Below are 27150 nucleotides of genomic sequence, written 5' to 3'. Positions count from 1 at the left end.
ATAATTGCAAACCGACCACCCCCCACACCCTTGCGACTAGTTGGGTCTGAAATTAGATGCAGGCAATTATCACACGTGCGCCATCACACCTCTCGCTGTGCCCGCCTGTGTTTTTTAGCTCTTCAGCTGACGGTGTCACTGTACAATGAGCCTTTCAACGACTTTCCAGTGGCCTCGGGCAAGGCACTCAGACATGCAGGGACAACCCGCGGTATCTTTTTCACCAGTCAACATCGTGGCTAAACTTGCCTGTCCGTTTGACACGGAGGTTTTCGTGACCAATATTCATTAAAGTTTTTTGGACGAGATTGCGCAATTAGTAAGGTTTGTCACATAAACAAAAACGTGCCAGTTAGGTGTTGGAGAGTAAATCCACATTAACAATTTCAGGATCCATTGGGCGATTTTGCTCGTGCGCGTTTCACTATTGCCACCATTCTTGACTCAACTCCGTAATTACTTAATTGGCTGAAAATACCTTCATACCTCGCACAGCTTTGGTTCGCTACCTTTCCACATGTCTGGCAGACCAATTGAGATCGTATTGGTCAGCCCATGCACTTATATATCAACGTTCATCCTACAGTCCGATTACAAGGGAGAAACACAAACATGTACTTTTTTTGCCCGTATTGAAACAGCTGTACGCTATATGGACCTGAACTCGATTTCCCTGTATAAGAATACGGGTTGACACGGTATGGTCTGTGGACCCTCGGCGAATGTCCAATGCATTGTGCATAAACTATCCTGTCGACTGAACTAAGCATTACGCTTTCCCCCCAAAGTTGGCAAGCACTGTTAAGTTTTCAAGAAAAAATGTCTCGCATTTTTTAAAGTCACGCAATCTAATGCCAATTATTTTTAAAACTAAAATATTTTCTAACTTTCTTTTAACAATCGTAATTAGACTTTTTTACATATCTTCAGTAGCAGGTCTAGCTGTTGATGCAGCATAACTGTGTTCTGTCCCTGTGTATACACGTCATTTTAAGGGTTTAAACTTTAAACAATCGAGGCGTACACACATGCTCATGACGTTTTTTTATTGGCTCAACATACCAGGAGGGGGCAGCAAAAGTCTGTCATTCTGTAAACACATTTTTCTAAAAAAACATTAAAGTGTAAAACCTACTGTAAATCCATTAAGGTTACAGGCGTGTCTCGCTTAACGGGCGTTCTTTCTATGAGAATTCGCTATCACGAGCAATTAGAATTTCTCCCTATTTGTTCGAAAAGCTATCAAAATATTCGCTTATCTAGCGAAGACCGATGCATAAATGCGTCCCGTGGCACCAGGGGATGCACCGCAGGCGCAGCTGTTTGTTTACCAGCTTCGCTGCGGTGTGTAAACATCACCACGAGTGAGACAAAGGCGGCCAGGCGTGGTGCTGGCCACTCACCCCTCATGTGTGCCGTACTGGCCTTGATGGCTGCTACTCTGCTCACAGCACTTGCCCCAACAGTCTGTTCAGGCTATCGGGGGGGACCTTGCACTGTGGTTCTTCTCGTGTGGTGTTAAATTCCATGTTCTTTATAAAAAAAATTATCCAGTAATTTGAATCTAATAAAAAAAAGAGTGGAAGATGATGGGGCCGAATCGTAACTTGGCTTGTAGCATGAGAGGAGTCAATGGGAATACGACAGATCGATTCAGATACTAGCTTGCCGAGCAATTTTCGCGAAACGCATCTTGCTGTTTACGGGAGACGCGCCTGTGTTAATGACAATTACCACATTTGGAAAATTGCAGTCCGTATCCTGGTGAAAAAACGTGTTGTATTCCCAAAGTGAATACCTCAGATTGCTTAATATAACCAATCACAAGCCAATGTTTGCATGGACGACCTGCCAACTTGATTCATTGTACCGAAAGCCCTTGGTATAAACGATATACAATTTACATTATCGACCGCGGAGAAGGAAAGTAAGAACAAGCCGGGACACATTTTACTCCGGTCTCGATCAGATCCCACCACACTTCACCTTCAGCCAGCTCTTTTGCAGGACCCATTTAATATCAGGTGAAAGACACGGGAATGCGGTGGTTGGGGGGGGACAGCGCTGGGTTATCCTCAACGCAACATCGCCTCTGCAGAGATTTGTCACTCGTCTGTGCCCAGCGTCGAGCTGAAGATGCGATAGTGCACTCTCCGCTGGGCTTTCAGGTTGTCGCTGTAAAATGACTTCAGGCAGCACTCGAGCCACGGGTGGTTCTCTGTTGGATGAGGAAAACGAATAAGGCGACCCACGTATGTGCCCAACATTTAGGTCATTTAATAACGGCACAAGGATCCTGCTGGAGGGCATGTACGGCTACTGGTTTATGGCGAGGCAATTTACAAAGCGATTGGGGCATCGTAACTTTCCTGCTATGCATTTACTTTTTAATAAGATTGTGAATAAGGCAAGTTGAAATAATATTCTGTTGGAAACCAGCCCACTCAAAAACGAAAAACCAACACAAATCACAATAATACGAAAGCAAAAATCTCATTCCGTTTCTGGGCAGGAAAACCAAAACGGCCATTTTTGCTGTTGCTCCTATTGAACTCTTCCGAAAGAAAAGTTGATTGAACACGGCTAACATTTTTCAGAGCGCGTTTCGAACACGGGACACGGATAACACGTGGTTACCTGCGTTACTATCGTAGGGACACAGCCGGTGCAAGATGTCCACCAGACGACGCTGCAAATCTTGATCCGCAAGCACCTCCTCTGCTTGTAGACCGCAGAAAAATATCTCCTGCGCAAACAGATTCGCAGTCATTGCTGGCTGAGACGAACACAGAAAGACTGCAGCTCCAGACGGAGAGATCGGTCCCACTGTACTCTTGCTTAAAACGCAATTAGGACGACCGTGGTGCAACAGGTGACAATTAAAAACCAGCGGTCAGGATCGGCACGCACACGCTGGCACACGTCACAGCACCTACACTTATCACCACCATCCCAAGAGTTCAATTAGTACTCTGCCAGCAATTAATAACTGTGAAAATGAGTCTTTGCGCGTCCCGTTGAAAGGCTCCATTGTTTGGCGATGCTGTGGGGTCGTACTTATGGCAACATGTATGTATGTATAACTTCTTTCGCACTGTACGGAGCCAACCATGCTAATCACAAATGTGGGGGAAGGATAACAAACTAAACAAAACGTAGTTGCAATTAAATGAGTTTTCAATCTTGATTTAAAAGTGCGTAGCTCCAGTGGCTTACGAATATCGGAAGAGCATTCCAGACAGCCACAGAAGCGTACCTTAAAGCGTGTGATGCAGTGACTGTCTTTGTACGATGGCTAGCCAACATCCGCTGCTGTGAGGATCACCAGAGTGCAGGTAATGGTCTATGCTCCTTGACGATAAGGTATTGTGATTTATTTGTGGCAAACGCATGGCACCCTCGTTGCTTGCCCAGCAGTTTTCCATTCAAGTTAGCGAAGCAGCACTTGAGAAGCAGTAGCATGAGGCAGTACAATAATCTGATGTGACATTCTAATGACAACTGGCAAGTTGACTCATCACTCTAGGAATTGTCCTGGACCAGCTTAGCTCGAATTTTGCACTGCTTCCCAAATCATGCAGCCATGGTTTCAGCCCTTCCCACTCTGCCCTCTTTCTATGCTCCACAGCCGCAGGCACGCAATCACAATAAGAGTGTATTTTAAGGAGTGTTTAACGGAGACGTTAGTTAGGCTAGACTAGCAAAAGTTGAAAAAACACAAACAAGGTTCGCCGCTGCAGATATGGAGCGATGAAATCAACTCGTACGCAGTCGCTTGGCGGGCTCGGGCAGGACATGTCCCTAGAAGGGATGGTCAGTGGTCAAGACTAACGACAGTGGCAGCCAAAGGTGGATACACGCTCAAGAAGCAACGAGATCAGCTCGGGTTTAAGAGCTGGATGGAATTTGCATCGCAGGGATATTTATGACGGCAGTGGATTTATCGTTCCGGACGATGACAAGGGCAGTCCCCAAAACCACAGCCCTGACGTTGACCTCAGCGAGGGACGTCAATGTCCAAGCCCGTCTCTTCTTATGCACTGACCCCGTGGATTATCACGAGTATTTCCCAAGGGTGGCCCAGGTGAAAGCCCGCGGCACTGCTTGTAAAAATTGGGCACTCGAGTCTGGTCGGCCTGGCAAGGCTGCCGTCGTAATCTCAGCTGAGACCATTCACCTGGCTTGAGCACCGAGCCGGCTTGCTTCCCCACCGGCTGGAAACGCGGTGTAGCTGCCCTGTGAGGTGTAACCCGACAGCTAGCGGTGGGGGGGGGGGCGGGGGGGTTGTGGAGGGGATTGAGTTGCAACTTACAGCCTCGTCTGCAGCGAGCGAGGCTACGATGTCGCCCGTGGAGTCGCGCAGTTGGAATCTCAGAGTGAAGATATAGCGCATGGGTTGTATTCCCAAAGCTGAGAAGCACAGTGATAATGCAGTATGTTAATAATAGTGACGATGGATAAAAAAACATGTTTGCCGAGTACAACAAGTTAATGGGGCTGTGATGGCAGCCTTCAGCGAGCACCACCTCCAGCGATCTTGTTCACGTCAAAGGATTTCAACTTCTCCAAGCCGCAAAGACTTCCTGCTCTTGGCTGACTGCAATCCAGACATCTGTGGGAAAACATTTTTTAATTGTAACTTTTATGACCGTGCTGTCGGTGTCGTGTCAAGAGAAGACGCTTTCAGGAACATCTGCCAAGCTTTCTTATCTACTTCCGCCCCCTGCATCACAAAGCTTCAGTTTGAACTCCAGGTTACCTCGCAGCCCACACCCCGCCCCCACACTCACCATGCCCCCTCCCCCCCCTTCTCTATATAATTCCTTATCACAGCCATCTCTTAGACACACTGAAGCGGTTGTGCTTTCGCCACGTTGTCCCCACCTGAAGACGGACGCTTGTGTTGCGCCCGAAACGTCGTGATTTAATGTAGTTGTTATCATTATTTATGTATTTTATTTTTTACCTACGTGACTTTACCGAAAAAAACAAAGAGTATCTGCCAAGCAGTCCGACCCGTCGTGTCTGTGATATCTACAGTGGTAGCAGCTATCACAGAACTACTTCCAAGATCCCTTCAACTGAGACCTCACCCAACCGAGGGGGCGGCACTTGCCCACCTGTTGTTGCATGGAAGTCAAACTGATATTTTCAACTCTCAAAGAGCTGGAATTTAATAAAGTGGAAACCCAAATGTAATAAATGTCTGAGGTCATTCACCCCGGGACTGAGACGGTCAACTCAAATAACTGAAGAATGTGGCTTGACCGTGGGTGGCTGCCTGATATTTATGCAGGATCTTAGGCGGTGAGTAATTTTATTTTCAAATTGTCAACTCAAGAGGTCATCTAAATGGCACGACCCCCCCCCCCCCCCCCCCCCCCCCCCCAGGGCGAGTGTGTGGAAGGTGCCGCTTGACCTGAAGTAACTCCGACTCTTTTTGATGACAAACGGAACTGGGTCATCGCACATGGTGAGAATGTTGTCCCGCGGCGTCACGGGGATGACGCACCCAACGTCTTCGGAAAGGTTTTGCAGTTCCGTTACAGCCGTGCCTGCAAAGCCTCGCAGAAAACACAGAATAAGCTCCCCGGACTGCGTCACGGAAACAATGATCGACACAGGACAGGGTTATTGCGTCAAGTCATATTTGAAAGAAAAAAATATATATACTTTTGAGTTGAAATTCCGGACGGGGGCTCTGCGTGGTCGAGCAGCACGAGTCTAACAAGCAGTGTGGGTCTAACAAGCAACGCGGATCTAACGAGCAGCACACGTTGGGGGACCCCTGGGAGGTTAACATTGGATTTCCTAGAAAGAAACGGATCCCTGCCATGGGGATGTAAGAATTTCCACCACTGGCAAGGGTACGCCAAACGAAATGAGCACTGTAACATTTCTTGTTCGAGCAGAAAAACACTCTTGACTTGTTTTGTTTACGAAATTAACGATTAAAACACATTCCTGCGGAGGGAGCTGGTAGGAACGTTGGGTTGTTCGGTCAATGGCCAGGGTCAACGGCGGCGTGGTGTATTCCGCAAATATAGCCGACTGTGAGGGCGGGCACAAGCCGGCGTGAGTAGGTTAAATGTTGAGTTTTATAAGGGCACCACGGGGTGACCAGCCCCTCCCCTCCCCACCCAGCCCAACCCCTCCCACCCCCCACCCAGCCCCTCCCTGCACAACGGACGGACGGACACACTAATCCCCTGTGGGCTGGTGTAACCAGGAGGTTCCAACCAGTAATATGCCGACACAAAACTAATGAGCCTGAATGAAGACGCATACTGCTATGGGAAAAACCAAATGAAATTCACCAAGAACCTGACTAAAAATTCCACAGGATGTCCTCAACTAGCCTTGGGACTAGGACTCGAATAAAAAAAAAAGATGCCGACTAAATGAACAATGGCTGCAGCTGTGACGACGGCGTCTCACCTTCCACGAGCAAAGCAGACGCCTGCTTAGCGCCCGTTCTTCCACCACACGGCACGTAGCGGAAGACGGGTCTTTCTCGGCAGGTCCAGCCATCTTCCAAGGCAGCTGCGTCCTCCTCGGAGCAGTGGCTCCACAAGCTGGACTCGTGCTCCTTGCTCCTCTGCACCACCGGGTCATCCGGCCACGTGGCCAGGCCTTTGAGCACCGACGAGACGACCTCCTGGCTCGGGATGTCCCGGCTGACGACGGTGTGTGCAGGGCATTGTTGCACGAGACAAGTTTTAAAATGCAAATGACTTGAGCTTCATTGCTCATCTCGGCTTAGTGTCACGATGCCCGAATGGTTAATTCAAACATTGCCATTGCTTGCTAAATGCAGAGCGTGGGATTTTTAGCGACATTCGGGTTTGATGTGCAATATAATACAGTATTACTTAGCAGGCAAATCGTGTGCGTCCACTGGGTAAACTACAGTACACTTCTGCATTGGCACGAGTCAGTCCTTGCCTTATAGCTACATTACTTCCTGTAATAACTCATAGTAGGCTCATTGTACAAGCTTCAGGACTCAATCAAAGTAGCCTAAATCTACAGCGTGATGAGTGCGAACTGGAGCACTGCCTGAAGATAAGTCACAGTTCTGCCGAAGCATGACCTACAGTACTGCCTAAGTGGAAACTCTAGTTCCACCGTCCTGATTGCTTGGCACTCATCGCGGTCAGTTTTCAGGTGTTATCACGTGATATTTGGGGCATCGTGTCTGATGTTTCGCTCCATGCTGACAGCTTCTTCAGGAACTGTGAGCGAAATGTCAAGACATTATGCCGCTCGTGCGATAAAACCCGAAAATACATCAAGAGCTATATAGTACTGCCGTGCCAGGAGTCGCTAATACAGTCTTGGCGTGAGCCCCGGTGGTGAAAACTGTGTGAGCGATGCGTATTGCTTACAGGGCGTTGCACCGCGGGCAGTGCAGCCTGATGCTGCGCAAGAGCGACTCTGGACGGTAGCCGATGAGCCTGGCGCGGACGCGATGTTTATTCGGGACCGGGGCAGCCAACACCGTGCTCAGGGCAACGGCCTTTATGTGATGGTGGGCCGTCAGAACTGCAGGGCGGCGGGCACATTTGTGATGGTTGGGGGTCCGTGCGGCATGCGTAACACGGAGGAGTGGTGTGTGTCGCTGTCCGCGCGCTGCGCTACAAAACCAAGCGACTCCAGTTGGATTCCCGCTCACGGCCAACCCCGGTGACGCTTATTTTTACTGGTGCTGGGCATCCCCGAGGTCGACTCAACCTCAAATGAGTACCAAGTGCGGTGTGTAAACATCGCCACTGGGGAGACAAAGGCGGCCGGCCGTGGTGCTGACCACCCACCCCCTTTGTGTACCGTTCCGGCATTTATAGGTGCTCGCTAACAGCACTTGCCCCAATCTGTTAAGGCGACACGGGGACGTTTGTTTCGTACACGGAGGAGGCTACTTCTCCCGTATTCCCCCGAATCCATAGAGCTATGCCTACCGGTGGCCGAACGTTGCAGGCAGCGAGGTTCCGTGTCGTCATCGCTGAGTTCCTCCTGTGGACCCACTAAGCCTTCCACTGCCTCGCCCTGCCACTCTTCTGGTGCTGGGGATGGTTAAATGACACCAGTTACTGAAACCTTTGGCTAATGCACCAACGTGACATTTTAAATACTTCAGGAACTCATTCATTGCTTGACTGCAGAACGGTTAAGTAAGTGATCGTTATGTAACAATTCACGACCAATGGCGATTCAATGATCTCTGACATAATTCAGGAATGGATTGTTTTTCTAGTTTTTTTCCACCTAGTTTGTACCATAGTTTGTTCATTTTCTTTTAGCTTTAATTTGCTGCAGAATGAATGTGAATCAACAAAGCAATCCATCGTTACAAGCCTAACAAGTGGAACTCAATGTTTTTGGTTGTTAACCGATTAGGCATGGCATTACAGTGACATGACCCGAAAGTAAGATTACAATGACACCCACTATTGTGCATTTTTTTTTTCTTTAATAACTTAAAATCAACATTTTAATCTCATTTTGACAGAGCCCAGGTAGGTACCTACAAGAGCTGTTTGGTCTTGCATCTTCCTTGAAGAAATGTCCATCACAATGTGTATCTATCAAAGGAATTTTGGAATAAGCTTTACTACGTTATGTTTACAAATTTTACGGACGTAAAAAGTTAAAGGAAACTTTGACTAAAAGATTACAATTAGAAATCTACAGATATTCCACGACTCATGAGAAACGTCCCACTTGACCAAGTGGCCAGCATGCACAAGTTAGTTATGACCAGAATTACTTTCATCCGTGTCGCCTGCTGCTGCTAGCAGAGAATCTGTGAGCAAGGCATCTGCAGCTTCCTCTGCCACCTTTCCCAGAGCCCTGTGGTTCAGAGACAGGCATCGGAAGGAAGAGAGGAATGCATAACAGAATCAGAATCATTCTTTATCCCGGAGGAATCTGATGAGCTATGAAGCTCTTGTTCACAAACGTCCCGTAGGGGTGGGTCAGAAAGTTACATGAACTAAACAACACAAAAAACAATATTCAAGAGCAAGATAGGTTTGGTGTAATGTAACATTCCTAATAACCCTTCCTTTTTTTAAAAACACTGACACGTGAATGTACAACCTTAGACATTGATAAATGTGTGTAATGACAGGGTGACATCTAAAGGGGTAATTACGGTCACGGCTGCATTACATGCCGTATTATAAGGGGGGAGTATCTGGGGTAAAGGTGAAAGGTGGAGTCAATCGAGAAGCTCCGGGAACCAGCCAGAAGGTTCTGGAAAGGGGGCGAGGCCAGAGGTGGAGCTTGGCCGTGCCGGGCAGATATAAGGGGGACCGAACCAGATGTTCGGGGCTGTTACGGGTCCTGGCTGCGTCGCTGCTCTCCGCCATCTCTTCTACGAGCTATGTGGGATGGAGTCGCCAAAAAGAAATGAATTAATTACGATTTTGACTTCCGTTTATTCAGGACCCCGGGGTCCCGCCATAAGGTTCATAAAAATATAGTTTTTATTGAAAAATCCTGTTAAGTTATTTTAAAAAAGAGAAGGCCATCCACGTGCACCGGCGTCCAGGTCGATTAATTATTGGCAAATCAATCTATTAAAAAAACTATTCTTTATTTTCCCAGGGAAGGCTCACTGAGCTATATCGCTCTTGTTCAGTCAAATACTCTAAACGCGTGTTGATTCGAAATGTGGAAGGAAAAACCGGAGGACCCGGAGAAAAATCCATTCAACCACAGGGAGAGAGACATGAAAACTCAAAATATAAAGCAGGTGTCAGGGTTGGGATCGAACCCACGACCTCCAGTATAACATCTCGCCACCGTGGCACCCCTTGGTGCCCTGTCGCAGGATGCCTTAAGAGGCACTGCAGGAGGGTGCGGTATAAATATTTAGTGGGGACGATGATGATGTCAAACTAGTCTTGTAGCTATGTCAGAAGCCATACCGATGCAGTGAGAGGAGCTCTGGGCTGTCTTTGGGGAGCGTGATGATGGCACGGCCGAAGGCGGTACCGCCCCCGTGTAGAACGAACTCCAGCTCGCCCTGGGTCGTATCGGACTTGTCCTTTGACTGCCGTAGGTAGGTGTGCAGGTTTAAAATCTCCAGGAACGACCCCAGCTGCACGACACGTTGCATGGGGAGGGATGGGGCAAGCACGCGTAACGACGCATCGGTTCGTACGTACGAATGTACGTGGTTGAACTTCTTTCGCGTGGTACGTAGCCAACCGTGCTAATCGGAGGTTCACCAACTAAAATCGACGCTTGCGCTCCAGGTACATCAACCCTGAATCGTGAAAGAGCTGAAAATGATTCGTGCAAAAAACTAATTATTTTTAAACGTTGCATTTAGTATAAATTACAATGCAGCCTGCAATGTCTTGCTTACGCCACTGCTGGCAGAAGGGCCTCCACTGGAAAGAACTCCCTTGAGTCACTATAGAGGGTATTTGGCCTACTCTTTCACACTGGGAAGACATCTTAAAAGCGGTGCAAGTACCTACACTTTACCCCACCCCACAAAACCTGCTAATTTGCGCGAACAAAAGTTCACGAGACGGCTAACAATAGAATATGGAATTCGCAACTCTAATCGTGCAAATTAATTGCAAAGCCGGGAAAAGGGGGGGCTGGTGGTGGATGAGGGGGGGGGGGGGGTTTGAGGTGAATCATAATAGTTACATGTGCAGGGTAGGGTGGGGAGATGGTAACCATCAGCCCTGAGACTGTTATATGCATGACAGAAATACGAGCTGCTACATTCTTGCTAAATGGTTGCATCTCGGAGAACCCCACAATAATAGTAAACCACATTGTCATGCTTTGTGTGCAACACAATCTTCTCCAGCAGGATCCACGATCCTCTGAACCTTGCTTGTAATACCCAATACTTGCATGATGTCTTAGGAGACTTTTGTTTTAAAATGCGCATTTAAACTTGAATTGTACAGTGGCTGAGTGAAAACTACAACATAAGCAAAACCAATAAAGATATATTGCAGGCCAAATGTAATCTCATGTAAATGGCTAAAGCCTTGCACATTGCGATTGGCATTATTTCTAGTGTCACTACGCCAATACGTACGTTTGCAGGAGGAGGCATGAGATATTCACAGGGAGATGCATTTCATCTCAACGTTCGTATTGCCTTAGCAACCACAATTAATGGAACGCAAACAATATTCCCCCAGTGATTTGTGTTGTCTTTGCAAACTGCTGTTCAAGGTACTGATAGTGACACTTCTTTTTATGTGCTGATTTCTGCAGGCACGAGCCTGTGAAGTGCAGTCTGTGCCCTGCAGAATAAATCTGCTGTCAGCGTATGATAAATGAAACCCAAGCGCTTTGATATTTAAACCTACGAGCTATGAAAATATTCATTTGCAACCGCATGCATAATATATCACCAGATAGGGACACCTAAAACAAGGCCCAGAATATAACTGTCAGTTTCAACAGCTCTGCTTAATAGGGATCCTTTATCTTCATGTCCAGCAGATGACGGCAAAGAGCCTAGGATTTGCTGGTGAGTCCGCTGTTGGCTGCATTATTAGTAGCCACATCATTGTATGACCAACTGCAGCATTGTGCTAGTTATAAATGCAATTTCTAAGAACACAAAGAACTATTGAATGCTCCATTAATGAATGCATTATTAGACGCAAAAAGAAAGCCGGCATTTTTATAAAGCTGTCATTAATGTAAATCTTTTGCAGATAACATATATATAAAAAATAAAAAGCCCTCATGACAAGGGCTTACAGCATCAAGGCAGTTTTGTGCACCGCTAATTAAAGATAGGCTCTCGCAAGACACCGTTTGCTGCTGTGATGGAGTCTCTAGCCAATTCCCTATTTAACCCAACGTGCGATTGCGTCGGCCAACAGAGCTTGCAGTGTTTGTGAGACGCACACTGCATCTGTTTCTTTATTCAGCAACAGCCCAGGGCATTTAAATATAAATGCTTTAAGCACTTCAATGTCTTTAAGATTATTATTGCGGAGAGTTTGATTTTGTGCGATGAATAAGAAGCAATGTTTTATACTACTTCTGTAAAAATGATTGCTTTGACATGACCTGCATATCAATCCGAGGTACTATAACAATACGTACATTCCAGATGAACTTTAAAATCTATGGCTTATAGGAACTGCAAAAAAAGTGGAAGTTGCGGATGTTAAAAGAGCAATTTGTAAAAGAGGATGTTTAATGGTTTAAAAGCAGATGGAAATTTGCATTTGAATGGAAATTAATATTACAGATATCCAAACACGAAGTCTTTTTATGCGGTATTCATTTCCCATGATTACATTTTAATTAAAAACAAAACAACTATTAAAAGAAGCCCCACAAAACTTTAAATTAAGACTAAATGGTTTTTCATACTCGGTCCCATATGACTGGGGGGGAATGTGCCATAATAAATCCTATTTAAATTTAATTTCATGCCAGCCAGTCACCACACACACATACAAAAAGTAGAATTCACGGCTGAGCTTTTAAAAAATCCATCCCGTCTGATTTTGCCAAACCTTGCACCTGCAACGGATCGCTTTGTCTGCGCTTTCATCTTTAGAATCTTATAAACGTTTTGCACAACATACGAGACACACCACCTCATGGTTAAGCAGATTAACAACAACGTCCCAGCATGAGAGCAACTCTTAAAAAAAAAATCCCACTCCAGATATTTGTATTAAAAACAGCATTATTGACAGTGATGTAGTGTAAAATGGTATGTTCATTTTGCAATGTTAATTAATAACAAGGAAAATAAAAAATAAAGTATTATTATGGGAAACTGAGACTAACGGAAGACTTAATACTCCAAATGACCTTAGGCTTTAAACTCGGACCTGACCAACTGGGAAAAGGATTAGTCCTGGCCGTAATAAAATAATAAATATGCAATGTCTTTCATGTGACCAAGCTATTAGCTAGGGTGGGTGGGCCATTGGACGCCCAATTTCTTAATTGCGTAAAATTTCAATGTAAATATTTATTGAGCCGACCATTAACGTCATTATCCATAGAAAGAAACTATTCGCTCTTTTAGCAACGATTCATCACGTCCGCCAGCCGCCACTTGTGGGCGGCGTTGACGCTCGCCCCGCTCCTCTCGCCAGTGAGAACTTCATGGCCACTTGATTCCCCGCTGTCGACAGCGGGTGGCGGACAAGATTATGAAAGGGCCGGTCACATTCCGCTATGTAATGGCGATAATGTGACGGTGCTCCTGGTGAGCTGCGAATATCTGACGTCACTCTCACGCCAGGATGCTGCTCAGTGATCGCACTGGCCCCGATGCCATGAGCATCGTCGCAACCTGAAGTGGGTAACTAAATGCACTCTCTTGCTGCAATGGCAAGAAGGTACAAGCTGCTCAATGGGAGAGTCACGGTATGAAAGATGCTCCTCTCAGCCAATGAATGCCAACATTCAAATGAACAAGTTAAAAAGAATCACAACATTGTTGAAAATTCTCATCGAGCATTGTTTCAAAATGTAATTATTTAAAAAGGGTTCAATGATTGATGCTGCAGGGTTGTTTTAAACACAAGTCAATGCAGCTAAAATCCGTTGTTGTACTGTACTATGCTGCAATGGCTATGTTCCCTTCCTTCACCAACCCATATTAACGAGCAAGGTGAAGTATGGGGAAAATTAACACCCCATGACACACACGGAGTGGAAGATGCTCATCCAATAGACGATTGACAAAAAGGCTCTACGTGATCATCTGTGGTTTTTCAACTTCCGCACATAATCGGACACCAAAAGTTGTTGCTTTTCAATAACTCTGATGTATCCAATTGTATTCCTTTACAGAATAGCAATGATAGTTTGCCCAGCTATCCACAAATAACGATGCATTATCTTTTCATACTACTTGTGTAAGTATTTCCAACAAGGATGTGCGGTCTTAGTTGCAAGTAACAACAAATGTCGTTCATGATAATAGAAAAAAAAAAGTAATCTCACCTGCAGGTCCCTTGTGGTTTTCGCATGGTTATCATAGGCGGCAATATCCACGACCAGTCCTTTTGACCGCTGAAGTAAGTCCGACCTTGACACCAGGATAGAATAGTCGATAGGAAAGCAGTGGATGGGGTAAGGGCAGTGTGTTCCGTCCCATACCTGGGGGAACAAAGCACACGTTCAAGCATCCACCACTGATACTCTTAGTTTTTTCGGTAAAGTCACGTAGCAAAAAAATTAAATAAAAATTTATAAAAATAAAATAATAAAAAATCACGACGTTTCGGAGGCAACACAAGTCTCCGTCATCAGGTGGGGCCGTCACAGCCAGATTTGCTGTATCATTTTTACCTACGTGACTTTACCGAAAAATACTAAGAGTATGAATCCTTGCAGTCACGAAAGCTTCAAATCTACTACATCCACCACTTAACCGGTCACGTGCCCTCCCGGGTCAACTAGAGTGCCCCAGCTCCCCCTTGACCCACTCCCACCTGCCCTTGTTACCCTCACCGTAGCTACACCACCACTTTTAAACTACCACACTCTGTATGTTAACCACTGCCGTCGAATGTACGAATTTATAATGATTTTAAAGCCCCTTGCACAAATGGACTAATACATCTCCGTAAGATAAGATTACCTTTTCAATTGTGCAAACCCCTTTGTTAGGAGGGCTTTATACCTCAAACTTTACAACGACGGGATATTTTTTTTAAACCTAAGATGCTGTACTTAAAAAACAAATATTTCCCCCCAATGTAATCCACATTGCATGATCGGCGTTATGTTACGATAAAGTACCTACAAAGATCTCTCGCAACCCCTCATCGTAGGGAATGGCTCACGGAAGCGGATGTCGCTCAGCTACCTCGGACATCTCTTCGAGGGATCTCCGAGCCAGTGCAGAACACTCTCAGCTGCTCTGGCATCAAGATTCATGTTTGTCATATGAAAGTCAAACCGATGTTTGATTCTCAGAACTGAAATTTTGCCAAATTAAGAGCAGAACCAATGTAAATGTGAAGATGTTTTTTTTCGTGCAGTCGTTGGTGACTGTGTTGAGAACCCCCACTAATACAGGGCATGAGGACAATGATACATCACAGGTGTCTGAAACTCTGATTATACCGCAGAATCTCATTGGTGCGAGCTCAGATCTTTGAGCCACCCAGCCACCTCAACTAAATTCATGCCGAAACCTACAGCTAAAGGCTCTGCTGATCACCGGCACCTTGAGAATGGTCGTCCTGTGGTCGACCACGGCCTTGGCCACGAGTTGACACCGAATATCCAGGAACTGGGGTGGCTTGACTTCAGAGAAGCAGACACCGTAGGAGGGTGACACAAAGCGCTCGGACGCCCACTGACGGAGAGCCAGCAGGATCGTGTGGTCCACGGCTGGGTTGAGGTGGTAGTTTTTAGTGGTGGAGGACGGTTCCATTGAAGCGCCCATTTGACCGCTAAACACAAGCGTCGAGAACCCGGGGCTACTGCTGCCCTGCAGCACCCCTTGGTATAGCTGGACCTGCACAGACGCAGGCACACACGCGGGCGTGAGCAACGATGTCAAGCAAATGAGAAAGCGAGCCGACGTGGGCGCTAACGCGTCGCGGCAGTGCGGACGATTCATTTGGGAATGCGAGCACAAAACACGTGTCGCGGGAACACCACTCTCCAAGCTGTGAAACCTCATCCTGCCGTCCTGTCAAGGTGAGTAAAGTAAATCAGCACCGCGGGCTAAACAACAGCAGCAGCAGCAGCCGGTGCATTCGTTACTAAGTGGTGGTGATGTTACCATGGGGCCTGTGCCAAACTAGGTGCACTTTGAGACCACATCAATTGGCAAATATGGACGTTTGGAATATCTCTCGGGGTGAGGAGGAGGAATAAATAAGTTGAAGCCTCAGCAGGGGTTAATAAAATTGACGTCTGGGAGGTGAAACTGAGAGGGAGATGGAGATGTATAGGACGCGGTGGAACGAGATACGAGGACAGTGGCTGTGAGGCACAGAATAGAAGCTCAGAGGAAGATCTGAGCAGCGAACCCGATGCAATAATGAGACTCTTAGCTTCGTAGATGTAAGTCTATGGATCTCTATGTAAGTGAATCTGTCTCTATGTAAGTCTGTATCTGTAGTGGACTATTGTAAGCCTGTGGTTCTGAATGTAAGTCTACACATCTCGATGTAAGGATAGCAGATGTGACGAGAGAAGAGGCGCAGAATAGACGCGCATGGAAAAAATAAAATCTGAGCAGCAAACCACATGCAAGAATGGGACATTTTGGTTAGAAAAAAAATTACAAAGTGGCAAAGGCTCTCTGGCAGGGGAGTCATGGGACACATCCGGATGTTATGGGTTCATTTAGCTAGTGACAGAAAAACCCACTTACTACGTATGCCTGTGCAAGCGAGCACAACAAACGTGCTCACAAGCTCACAGACCAAAATACCATTCTACACCCGATTTACCATCGAAAGCAGAAGGTGCTTATTTAACTCCAAGCTTTGCATAGCCCGGTCTGGCACAGCAGCTTGTGCTCAAGCTATGCAACCTCGAGAGGCCAAGTCTCCATTATCAGAACTCAAACTAGAAACAAAGCGACACTGACAACAACGTAGTTTTTGCCGTGTGGCTTAAGGGATTTAGAGAACACTTAAACGACAATGCAACCTGTAAAAAAACTATTCCTCTCGGAGGGCACAAAGTATTTTCACGAGATCAGTTAAGCGCCAGTAAGCGTGTAACTAGACCGTACTTAAACAACTTGTGGGCACGAAGCATCGTCTCTTCGTGTGCATTTAGGTAACCGAGCATGTGGAGGACATTTATCCCCTCCAGCCAAGGCAAACACCCGTGTGTGTGTGTGTACACAACCCTACCAACAAATACAAAAAAAATGCACTGTAAATGTGTTAAATATGAAACTGGTATAGACCACAAGACTTAGTCATGTGAAAAGGAGTAATGACCTTTCTGATGTATTACCATCTCCCGAGTACCTCACAACCTAAGCTTACAATATCTAATATTATTCCCAGCAGTCTCCCAACAAAGCACTAATCAGCGCTTTCAGAGACACGTGGTATTCTTTGTGCCGCACACCTTGAGCCTGTGCATCCTCACGATGTCTCCGACGCGTGTGACCTGTGGCAGCTGCTCAGGATGGCCAAACAGCATGCACCGGAGCCCATGCTCTGGCTTGCTCTGGTCTACCAGCGACAGTATCATGAAGTGATCTGAGGACAGATAAGATGGCAGTGAATTTAACACGCAGGCTTTCGCGACCAATATTATTCATAATATAGGTTTTTGGGTCAGATCGCGTTATTTATAAATGTGTCGTAACCCTCCACCACCCGACACAGCAGTGAACTTTTGTTTAGTCTTACATTTATTTTTATTTGTTACACGGATTATCCTTTTTAGTCAATTGCCCGGCTATTTTACAAGGGAGATCCGTGGTGTGTAAGTACAGCGGCAACAAAACACAAAACATAAATATTGCCGAGAATTAATAATTTTGTTGGTGGCAAGGTACACTCATAACATTTTCTGTAATTAATTCTATTGGATGGCAGCATGATTTTGCCGTCAGCAATGCAGAGAAAGCGGATGGTCAAGAATATTGGAATCCCACACACTGGATGAAATGTATTTGGGAGGAGATGGAACCGATGAAATCAGCTCGCGTGCAGATCGATTGTTATATAATGGGGTCGCACTTTGTAAGCCCTTCAACTAAGCAGTTGACCAAGTGTGGCTGATGGTGATGAAGCTACACGCATACAAATATGCCCTATAACTGTACATTTTGGCAATACAATGTAATCTCTTACCCCAGTGCATAATGGATTAAGAAGAATGTGGCTCACAAACAAGCCTAATGATGAGGCATGCAAGGATACACATAATTTAAAATCGTTTCGTGAGGCCATATCAATCAATTGTGCATTTCATGAATCAATTAACGTTTTCTGAAAATTATACGCAATTATGTGCTAATGCTACGCTTAGAGAGCCAATGGAGTGAACGAGGCAAAGAAGACGGTGACTATGGGACACGAAAAATAATCGATTCTTAAACCCTTAATCGTGACAATTATTGTCATCGTGGGGGAGGATGATATTTATGGGGTTTTTTGCACTTGAAGAACAGTGGACCAGGAGCTTGGATTGAATCTGTGATGGTACCCTGACTGTGTATTTGCCTCCTGGCTCTTAGGCTCAACTATAATTAATGACATGGAAAGGGAAACTATTATTTAATTTTCAACAAGACAGTTATATTCTTGTTTCTTTGGGTAAAGTCACGTAGAAGGGAAATCATAAAAATAAAACAATACATTTGGATTATTTGCCTTCTACGTGATAAAATAAAACAATACATTTGTATTATTTCCCTTCTACGTGATTTTACCGAAAGAACCAAGAATATGAATCCCTGCAGTCACGAAAGCTTTAAATCGAAAGACAGTTATACTCTTTCTGAAACATATTTTATTTGTTTGCAAGGTGACTTGGGTTTTATTCAGCCTTAATTTATTCAACAAAGGATTCAGCTCTGCTTGGGAGCAATTTGCATCGAATTCAACAGAAACAGTATGACCAAGCTTGGGACGTGAACCTGGCAAGGGATTTTCACTAATTTTCCTAACTGGAACAATTTGCGTAATTTTATCTGGTTGCAGCCAATAAAATCAGCAAATGTAAGATTACTAACAAAACGTACTTAAGTCTTTACATCTTTAAACTTTCTGAAATGAATGGTAAATTGATTTTAGCATTTTAAAAAGTACTTTTCAATAACAATCAACATTAACATACAACATAAAGCCTATGACCCAATTGCAGACAGTTTAACTTTATGAGGAGTGTAATTTGTGCAAGCCGATTAAATTATTCTCTTGATGGAATATAACAAAAAAATAACTGCATTGTGACAATAGGTTTCCCCCTTTTTTATGGCAACAAAACAGATGTTAAGATGCTAAAACACCAAACTGAAACCTTTAATCAAGGAATCATGTCTGCATTAACCACAAAAAACATAATATATGCATTGTCTTTGAAACTGATTGGTCCACACCAAAGACAGCTTTCTTTGGAGCCTAGTCTCAAAAGGTGTTAGACCAGAGGACGCCTTTTGGCATCTTAACACCTGTTTTTTTGCCAGAAAAAAGGGGAAAATCTATTCTCATATTTTGGTACTGGCAAAGGAGGTCCCATGAAATAACTGCATTATTAGACAAAGCTTAAATAACTTTATATTATCAGTTGATGGCTGTCCTTAAGAAATGCTTCTTAAGAATAACTCAATCTATTTGAATAATATAACAAGCTCTAATATACCATGCAGCAAAATTTCCGTAGTAGTTATCAGCAACTGCTAATGAAACCAGAATCTTACCCAATCAATTGTACTTACTGAAGCGTGGAGTTATATTCAGTGGCCCACGTCTTATTACTGCCTCACCTAATTTAATATTTTGCATTTAATTAAGTCAAACGACACGCATCTGGAAAGCCCCGAGTCAAAGTGTGAAAACAGCTCCTAAATTTAACACCCGCCTTGGCCGCTCTGTTAGCCCACAGGGCCGGAACCTCAAGTGCCGCAAAACTGTCAAGAGCGGGGTGGGTGGGTGGGGGGGGAGGCAGCCAAATTAAACGACAGTGTCAACTACATTTTTAGAGCGCTACCACGAGTGAGTGTACGAACACGAGCCCCGTTTAAACATTAGGTGTGTCGCGCGAGGCTCCGACAAAGTCCAAAATGTTAACTTGCGATGCCAGGATAAGCATCTTCATTGGTAATAGCGCTGGAAGATATACAACGTAAAGCCCCGTGACCCAATTCCAGATTTACTTGGTGAGAGAAGTGTAATTAATGTATACCACAAAGATATATATTTTATGTATCTAAATATATTACATGCATATAATATATGATAAATATAAATACATGTAATATACATGTCAATATATTAATATATTTAACGAAAATATTTATTATTTTACGCAAAAAAACATCAACTGTGACAAATCAGTGCCGAGTTCACCCGTGGTTCGTCCTGTATTCTGGCAGCTGTTGAAATAAAGATTATTTTTAAAAATGTATTTAAAAAACCTAAATAAGCATTCGTATTTTCATTGAGATGTATAAATTAACCAAAATAGGTGTCCAGCCAGTTTGGAAACCAAGAAAACAACGGTAGATCTGGGTGACTTAAACCGAAGCACAGATTGTACCAAAAACCTTACATAACGCCTTCTGAGTGTTCTGGGCTGAAAGCTACAGTGTACAATGGTTGTTAAGAGTGTGTTCGGGGGGCTCAGCAAAGACGAGGATGAGCGCAATTATGACACGAGCATGCATGGATTTTTGGCTTGCCTGTGCCGTTTGTGGATGTCGGAGGCCTGAAGAACTTGACAGCAGCATAGACGTTCACCACCATGCCCTCTCGAATCTTATCGATGGTGACGTATGTGTAGCTTACATCCGAATTCTGTCGGCAAAAGCAACAAATGCATCATGACGAGACACGAAAGGTTTTGATAGGAAAAAAAAAAATCCTCCAGCATTACATTTTCATCGTTGTTCATATCACCGGCTCACACACAGCATCCTGCAGTGCTTCGTAGGCTGCCATGTCCTATTGCCATCGCTGTCTGCCTAAGAAGCTGTTGTGATGTCAAAGAAATTAACATCTACATGACCACTCGGCTAGTTTTTCCAGGGTAGTATTACTGCAGGACTAGCAATATGTAATGTTGAGTCATTATAGCAGCATGCCGCCGGACGTTTTTTTTTATCAATGGGCCCTACCCTGGATGAACAAAAATAAACTAAACAAGGCTCATGAGATTCACTAAAGCTAACCTATAAACGTTTACAATGGAGCAAATTTTATTGATTACAATGAGTGTTTGATTTATATTGTGCTGTGTTGGAAGAACACCAACTCAAGAATTTAAAATTGTACAGTTCTATAGTCTAGATCAGGGGCGGGGAACGTCCAGTCCGCGGGCCGTATAAGGCCCGCGAAATCATTTGGTGTGGCCCTGCCAAGGCAACCGCAGGCGGGACTCGAAATTCAATAAATCTAGGAGCAAATCTGGAAAAGCAGTTGCGAGTAGCAACATCATCAATACCAGCTAACATCACACGCCTCGCCAAAGAGAAGCAGTTCCAGCCATCACATTAGGGGTGAGTTAGTTGATAATTTTGTATGGCCCACGAATGATGTTATAAATATTCAAATGGCCCTTGGCAGAAAAAAGGTTCCCCACCCCTGGTCTAGATAATAAAAATAATTGCTTCTTATGACGTTAAGTTAATGCAAGATTTCTCACAATATACTCCAATATTATCTCCCTGAATGTGGGGGTTACTTGCCTGGAAAATGCTGTGTTGGGCAAAACCACGTTCAACAACTAATGGTCCTCATGGGGAAAACAGGGTTGCATTCCTTGGTCTGAAATTATCATCTCCTCTCTCTTTGTTTAACTTATAATTCTACAGGATTATGACAAGTAAAAAAAAAAGTACACATAACATGCTTGGAATTCAAATAAATTTGGGACGTAAAATTAACCAAAAAAAGTTTAACTGAAAATGTTTATTTTACTTACGGTGAATGATGGTGATTATGATGGTGAAAAGAATGTTGATGGGGGTGTTAAAGGGGGGCTTACGAATTGAGTGACACTACATGAGAGTGTTGGGGAGGGAAGATGGCAAAGAGATATTCATCCGCAGCATCTACAAGCGGACCCCGCACTACTCGTTGCTGCGGAGATGAGAGTCTTATCAGCGCCAAACCGCGTAGAGCCAAAACATCACCGCCATGTTCCGGAAAACGTACCTCAATGAGTAAACCGTGCATAGCTGAAACACGCTTTCCATAAAACAGCATTTGGCAAGGTATGAATGCATAACATTAAAATATTTTTACAATAATCCCAACTTGCCATGAACATAATTAGATTTTCGTAAATATTAAAGCAGACAACTTAAGAATTTACATGCCAGAGTAAAGGCCGTATGTAATGTCTCGCAGTCACCGACTTTGCACAGCAGCATACCTTGGCTTTCCTTTTGGTCGGCGGACTCGAAACGTCTGCATTGTTCACAAGTGTTGTGGAAGACGTGGGTGGAGATGTCTAAAGGAAAGATTAACTCATCACATTTCAGTGAAACATTTTTTTTCCAGCAGTTGACATATCACACAGTCTACACGGTGGAATGTATCAACTTGCTGAGCACATCTCAAATATACATTTCATTTGCACTGCTGAAGGCCTCCCACCAATATGGGATTGACCATACTTCACCACTTGTACAAGTGCGAGTTGCTGAAGGAAGGAGGGGGCCCAAGACCTGTCGCCGGGTTCATAATGCAGCATCCGAACCACTGCGCCACCGCCTCACCAGTATTTTATTTATAAAATATTACCGTATTTCATTTTTTTTAAGAAAAACCAAATGTCGAATAATGTAATCGCACATTTTGGTTCAAGGTCAAAAGTGCTACGTGCGGCCTCGGCTCTCACCCAGATGCAGGAGCAGTCGTCATTGCTGAGCTCCAGCTGCAGACGGTGGCGCCCATCTATATTTGCATGTGGCGACTTGTCCACCAAGAACTCCGACAGGGCCACCACGTCCTGGTGGCCAAAACACACGGCGGTCAGACGGGTGGCAATGTGCCACGCGCAGTGGCCTTGACAACTGCCGGCGTTTACAAAAGTGTGCGTGTAATGCCAGGTGAATTACAATTCTTACGCTCACAATACAAAGCGTCAAAATTGCGTCAGACAGCTTGGTAATACAGTATAGGTATTTAAGAGGTATATTTTTCGGTCATTGCTTTTAAGGGCAACTATGCCACTCTCAAAAATCCACAACCATTTGTCGACAACTATGAACATGCTTTAAGTTGCTCTTTGTTGTTCACATGACACCTTTCAGCGCTCTTGCATTTGAAATAATCACCGAAAATGCACTTTTGAACCTGGATAGTGCTTGGGATAGATGACCACCATGCACAAAAAAGTGTTGTAGGCTGCTGCGGGGCTACATTTGGCAAAGGGAAGTGTGGTAAAATCCACTGTTCACCTTCACCAATCTGTACTGAGAACCATGATTCAGTATGATCAAATAACCTGCATCACAAAAGTGGAGTACATGTACATTATTTTGTGAACGCACCCCATCATTCAAAGCTTTGTCACTCTCAAGGGCCAGACTTCCAAAGATGAACACATTCATGGCTTTTCCATCAGCCGTTGAAGGTCCGGCATCATCTGAAAACATCACAAAGCACGAGAGAAGCAAGCTTATGTTTACGTATATAGAGTATAGCATTACAGGATTTACTGAGCAGATAGTAGAGCTGTTCATTACAAAGGCTTGATATTTTACCCAGAGCTATTTTAAAGTCACTTTTTATTAGGTGCGTGTAATGATGTGGTTGAGCGCAGAGGAAAATGCAAAAGTGGCACATTTGAAGGCTAACTCAAGCACGACACAATCAAGCAAATACCATTTTCTGCAATATTCCTAACAGGCAAGTGTCTGGATAAGGAAACTTTTGGCCACATCCATGAAGTTCGCATAAGCTCAATTTGCCCGAGGGTAATTGAATATATCGCAGCACCACATTGTGAGAGAATATTACCATACTTAAATTTAATGTGTATTTGTTTTTCTACAATACAAGCTGTATGTAAATATATTTCTGTGTATGCATAGATAAGTGTATATGGCATGGCTTATGATGACATCTGGGATTTTTTCCCCCTTTTATATGGACCCAGGAAAACCATCGCGTTATAAAAGTAGGACAGCTAACACCTTACATGTTAGTTTACGTGTTAAACTAACGAAACAGTAAAACTTCTCCACAAATCAGGCTGTCGCCTGATGAAGCTAGTTGTAATTACTGGCAAAACGTCATACTCAGTTTGTAAATGTTGTGGCTTGGCTCTCCAACACACCGGTGTGCACGTTCTGTTTACGTGACAACCCTTACTAGTTGGCTGTGTCAGGTGGTGGCGGGTTTTAACGACACATTCATATATTTACGCGATCTAACCTAAAAAAAACTCTATTATGGACCTTACATGTTAACTTAATTGTATCGGCTTGTGTTGTGAATTGCAATTTTCGTACACACCTTCCTCCAAGACCACTTTGATTAGTTTAGTATTCCCAGTGATCAGCGGAAACCTCTTGCAAATCCGCCCCTGTGCGCAGGCAAAGCAGAAATATGCATCAAACAACCGTCATGCACGTCCTTGAGAGTTGATGCAATCGGTAAAAACAAGGCATGGTCAATGAGCATTGCACTGTGCTGTGCAAGGGTAAGGTGCTGCCGTCCAAACAACCTTGACATAGCGGTCGTCTCTAACTTTGCCAACATCGAGATCTCGAAAGTATATCCGCTTCAGTCCTGGAGGGCAGTGGTGATCAGGTAAACTGGTGGCTGGCAAGGGTTTCACCGGCATTCTGTGAGGTACACAAACCACAAAAGTGCACAGTTACAAGCAAGCGTGCAACATATGTTCAGTATTTAGTAAATAGCTGATTAGAGAGTCGAGATACTTCATTACATAAGAACAGATGTGATGAATCTATATGTCTCATATGGCTTCCTTAGCTCTCTACTAAATACAATGACTCATTTCACACCTGCTTAAATAAATTAACCTGCATTTAATAAATGTAAAATTAACACTTAAGGTGTTCTTAAATTGTTTAGTAAAAATACATTTCGTGGAATAGCATCTGAATGGGCTCTCCCCGGGTTAAATAAAGAAATGAGCATCAAACATTTTTTTAGGAGGGTTCCCACCTGGTAAAATAAAGGACATGATCTCAGCATAACGGTGGTGTTCGTGGTTAGCACACTAGGCTTGCAATCTAGTGGTAATAAACGAACCGGTAACCGGTTCGTAGTTTTAAATGAGTTTCTTAAATCGTTCCTGCCTGCCCACTGTGCATCAGCAGTATAAATGGGTACACCGCAATCTTGATTTCAAGCTTTCGTGACTGCAGGAATCCATACTTTTTGGTTCTTTCGGTAAAGCCACGTAGGTAGAAATCAAATAAAACGAATCACGACGTTTAGATCGCAACACAAGCAATCCTCATCAGGTGGGGTAAAGCGTGGGGTACTCCCACCTTCTTCAAAACATCTGGCCAGCGTCAAAGAGCAGACTAGCTGGAGTTATCTCTGATGCATGCACTTAACATTTCGAGTTTCAACGCTACTTTGTTATACCAGGCGAGAACTCGACAAGAGGCCAGGTTCAGTCGAAGTTTAAAGACAGACCTGGGGCATTAGCCTGCAAGTGGGGGGAGAGGGTTATTGTTGCCGTGGTTAATCCCGGACCTCCAATTAGCACGGTTGGCTACGTACGGTGAGAAAGAAGTTCAACAGTACATACAACAGAAACAAATTGCGGTGTAGTTTTCGAATTTGGCCTTATCCCTGTGATTGACTATTATATCCGCAAATATAACCAGGGCGGCCTTGCTGTACGGTAATTCGTGACGTTTTTTTAAATTAAGGACCACCCCGTCTGGGATTCACCAGGCGCACATACCTGTCAACCCCTTATCGGTGCCCTCTCTACCTTATGACAGACCAATTGAGACATAATTGGTCAATTCACGTAGGTATTATTTATTTATTACCTACGTGACTTTACCGAAAAAACCTAAGAGTATGAATCCTTGCAGTCACGAAAGCTTCAAATCTAGAAATAATTGGTCAACCCCGTGTCCCATATCAATGTCAACGTTCATCCTATAAAGCCCCATCGCAAAGGAGAAACAATCAAACAAACATTTTCAAAACAAACATTTTCAAAACAACATTTCCCTGTACAAGAATACGGGTAAACTGTATGGGTTGCCAGGTATGCACGTGCATTGCGACTCTTAAAATATAATTATAGAAGAAAAAAATATAACTCGTGTTATCTTGGTTGCAGACCTCCTGGGCTAGGCCAAGTCACCGCGCGTCGGACCAACGGTGGCGTGAGTGAAGCAACGCCGCCCCCCCCAGGCACCCCTCTCGATCTGTTGTTAAGACGTTGTTGTTATTACTCAACCTGTTTAGTGATCTCGGTGAGGGGGGGGGGCGTCGGGATGAGTGAGAGGAGGCCTCGTCTGTAAATACAGCGGCCTCCCAACGCAAGCAGCCGAGCCTGCGACGTTTAATATGCTGCGTCCACCGCTGAAACGCGTCGCGAGCGAGCGAGCTTGAAGCGTGCTTTACACGACAGAACAAGACGTTAAGAAACTGAAACAAAAATCAACGAAAGCTCGTCACGGTAATGATTATTAAAAAAATAATTTCGCGCGCAATTTAAATCGTCGCCGAGCGAGCGACATCCCCCGCCAAACGACGTGTTGTTCGTACGGTGGCCCCCACGCGGACAGTCATGGCTCGCTTCAATTTCCAAACGCGTTCTTGTTGCACGCGCAGTGGTCCAGATGTCTGGTGACCCCGAATTGAATTCCATTAAAATAAAGGTTTATTTTACAAAATTACTATGCAAAGGGGGGGGGGGGGGGGGGGGGGAAAGGGGGGGAATGTGCAAAGAGGACGACATCGCAGGACTGCGAGGAATGGCAATGACTTAAGTAGGTCTTCGCCCAGCAGTGGATTGACCATGGATGATGACGAAGATGACAATGATGTCAATGATGATGATGATATCGGCTAAGTGGAACCTACCCCAGCGATCTAAAAAAAGAGTGAAATCAGATAGGAAAGATAGGCTTTTTTCTCCACTGTCATTCTAATATTATTGAAACCAATAATTAACAGGAATAGAGGCCAGCAGAGATGTTATTCTCCCTGATGACCTCTAAGCAGGGAAAACCCAGGACACAATGTCTTATTGCTTTCATGCCATGAAATATAAATAAAAACTGTGTTACACAGCGCTATACAGTGAATACATTCTAATACTGGGAGTTTATGATATTTAACACGGTTGGCTACGTACGGTGCGAAAGAAGTTAAACATTCATACATGCATATAACAGTTATCCTTTTACTGGTAGGAATCTCTGGTTACACCAGCCCACAGGGGATTATTATGTCCGTCCGTCGTGCAGGGAGGGGCTGGGTGGGGAGGGAGGGGCTGGGTGGAGAGGGGAAGGTGGGG

At 44.6% G+C, this 27150-nt stretch overlaps 1 protein-coding gene across 4 annotated transcripts; it reads right to left on the bottom strand.

The window, feature by feature from the left end:
- Window positions 1-1031: 1031 nt before the first annotated feature.
- Window positions 1032-26407, bottom strand: POT1 (protection of telomeres 1). 4 transcript variants are annotated; one of them, XM_078598876.1, is made up of 21 exons: window positions 26086-26407; window positions 24355-24475; window positions 24144-24213; window positions 23177-23271; window positions 22522-22632; window positions 22054-22131; window positions 20360-20474; window positions 17074-17207; window positions 15200-15493; window positions 13969-14124; window positions 9933-10105; window positions 8768-8850; window positions 8529-8582; window positions 7959-8063; window positions 7389-7545; window positions 6439-6677; window positions 5420-5555; window positions 4527-4612; window positions 4313-4410; window positions 2638-2746; window positions 1032-2218 (listed from the first exon to the last, which is right to left on the bottom strand). In XM_078598876.1, the coding sequence occupies exons 2-21, from the start codon at window positions 24472-24474 to the stop codon at window positions 2106-2108; spliced, it is 2526 nt and encodes an 841-aa protein (XP_078455002.1). In that variant the 5' UTR covers window position 24475; window positions 26086-26407; the 3' UTR covers window positions 1032-2105. The 4 variants fall into 4 exon arrangements, with proteins under 4 accessions (XP_078455002.1, XP_078455003.1, XP_078455004.1 ...); XM_078598877.1 differs by lacking the exon at window positions 26086-26407 and adding an exon at window positions 25968-26079; XM_078598878.1 differs by lacking the exon at window positions 26086-26407 and adding an exon at window positions 25946-26063.
- Window positions 26408-27150: the final 743 nt, after the last annotated feature.

This window comes from Lampetra planeri, chromosome 11 (assembly GCF_965212315.1).
Source record: "Lampetra planeri chromosome 11, kcLamPlan1.2.h2, whole genome shotgun sequence".
In the NCBI taxonomy this organism is placed as follows: domain Eukaryota; kingdom Metazoa; phylum Chordata; class Hyperoartia; order Petromyzontiformes; family Petromyzontidae; genus Lampetra; species Lampetra planeri.
Note: the sequence above shows the minus strand (reverse complement) of the source record. Positions and strands in the feature narration are given on the sequence as shown.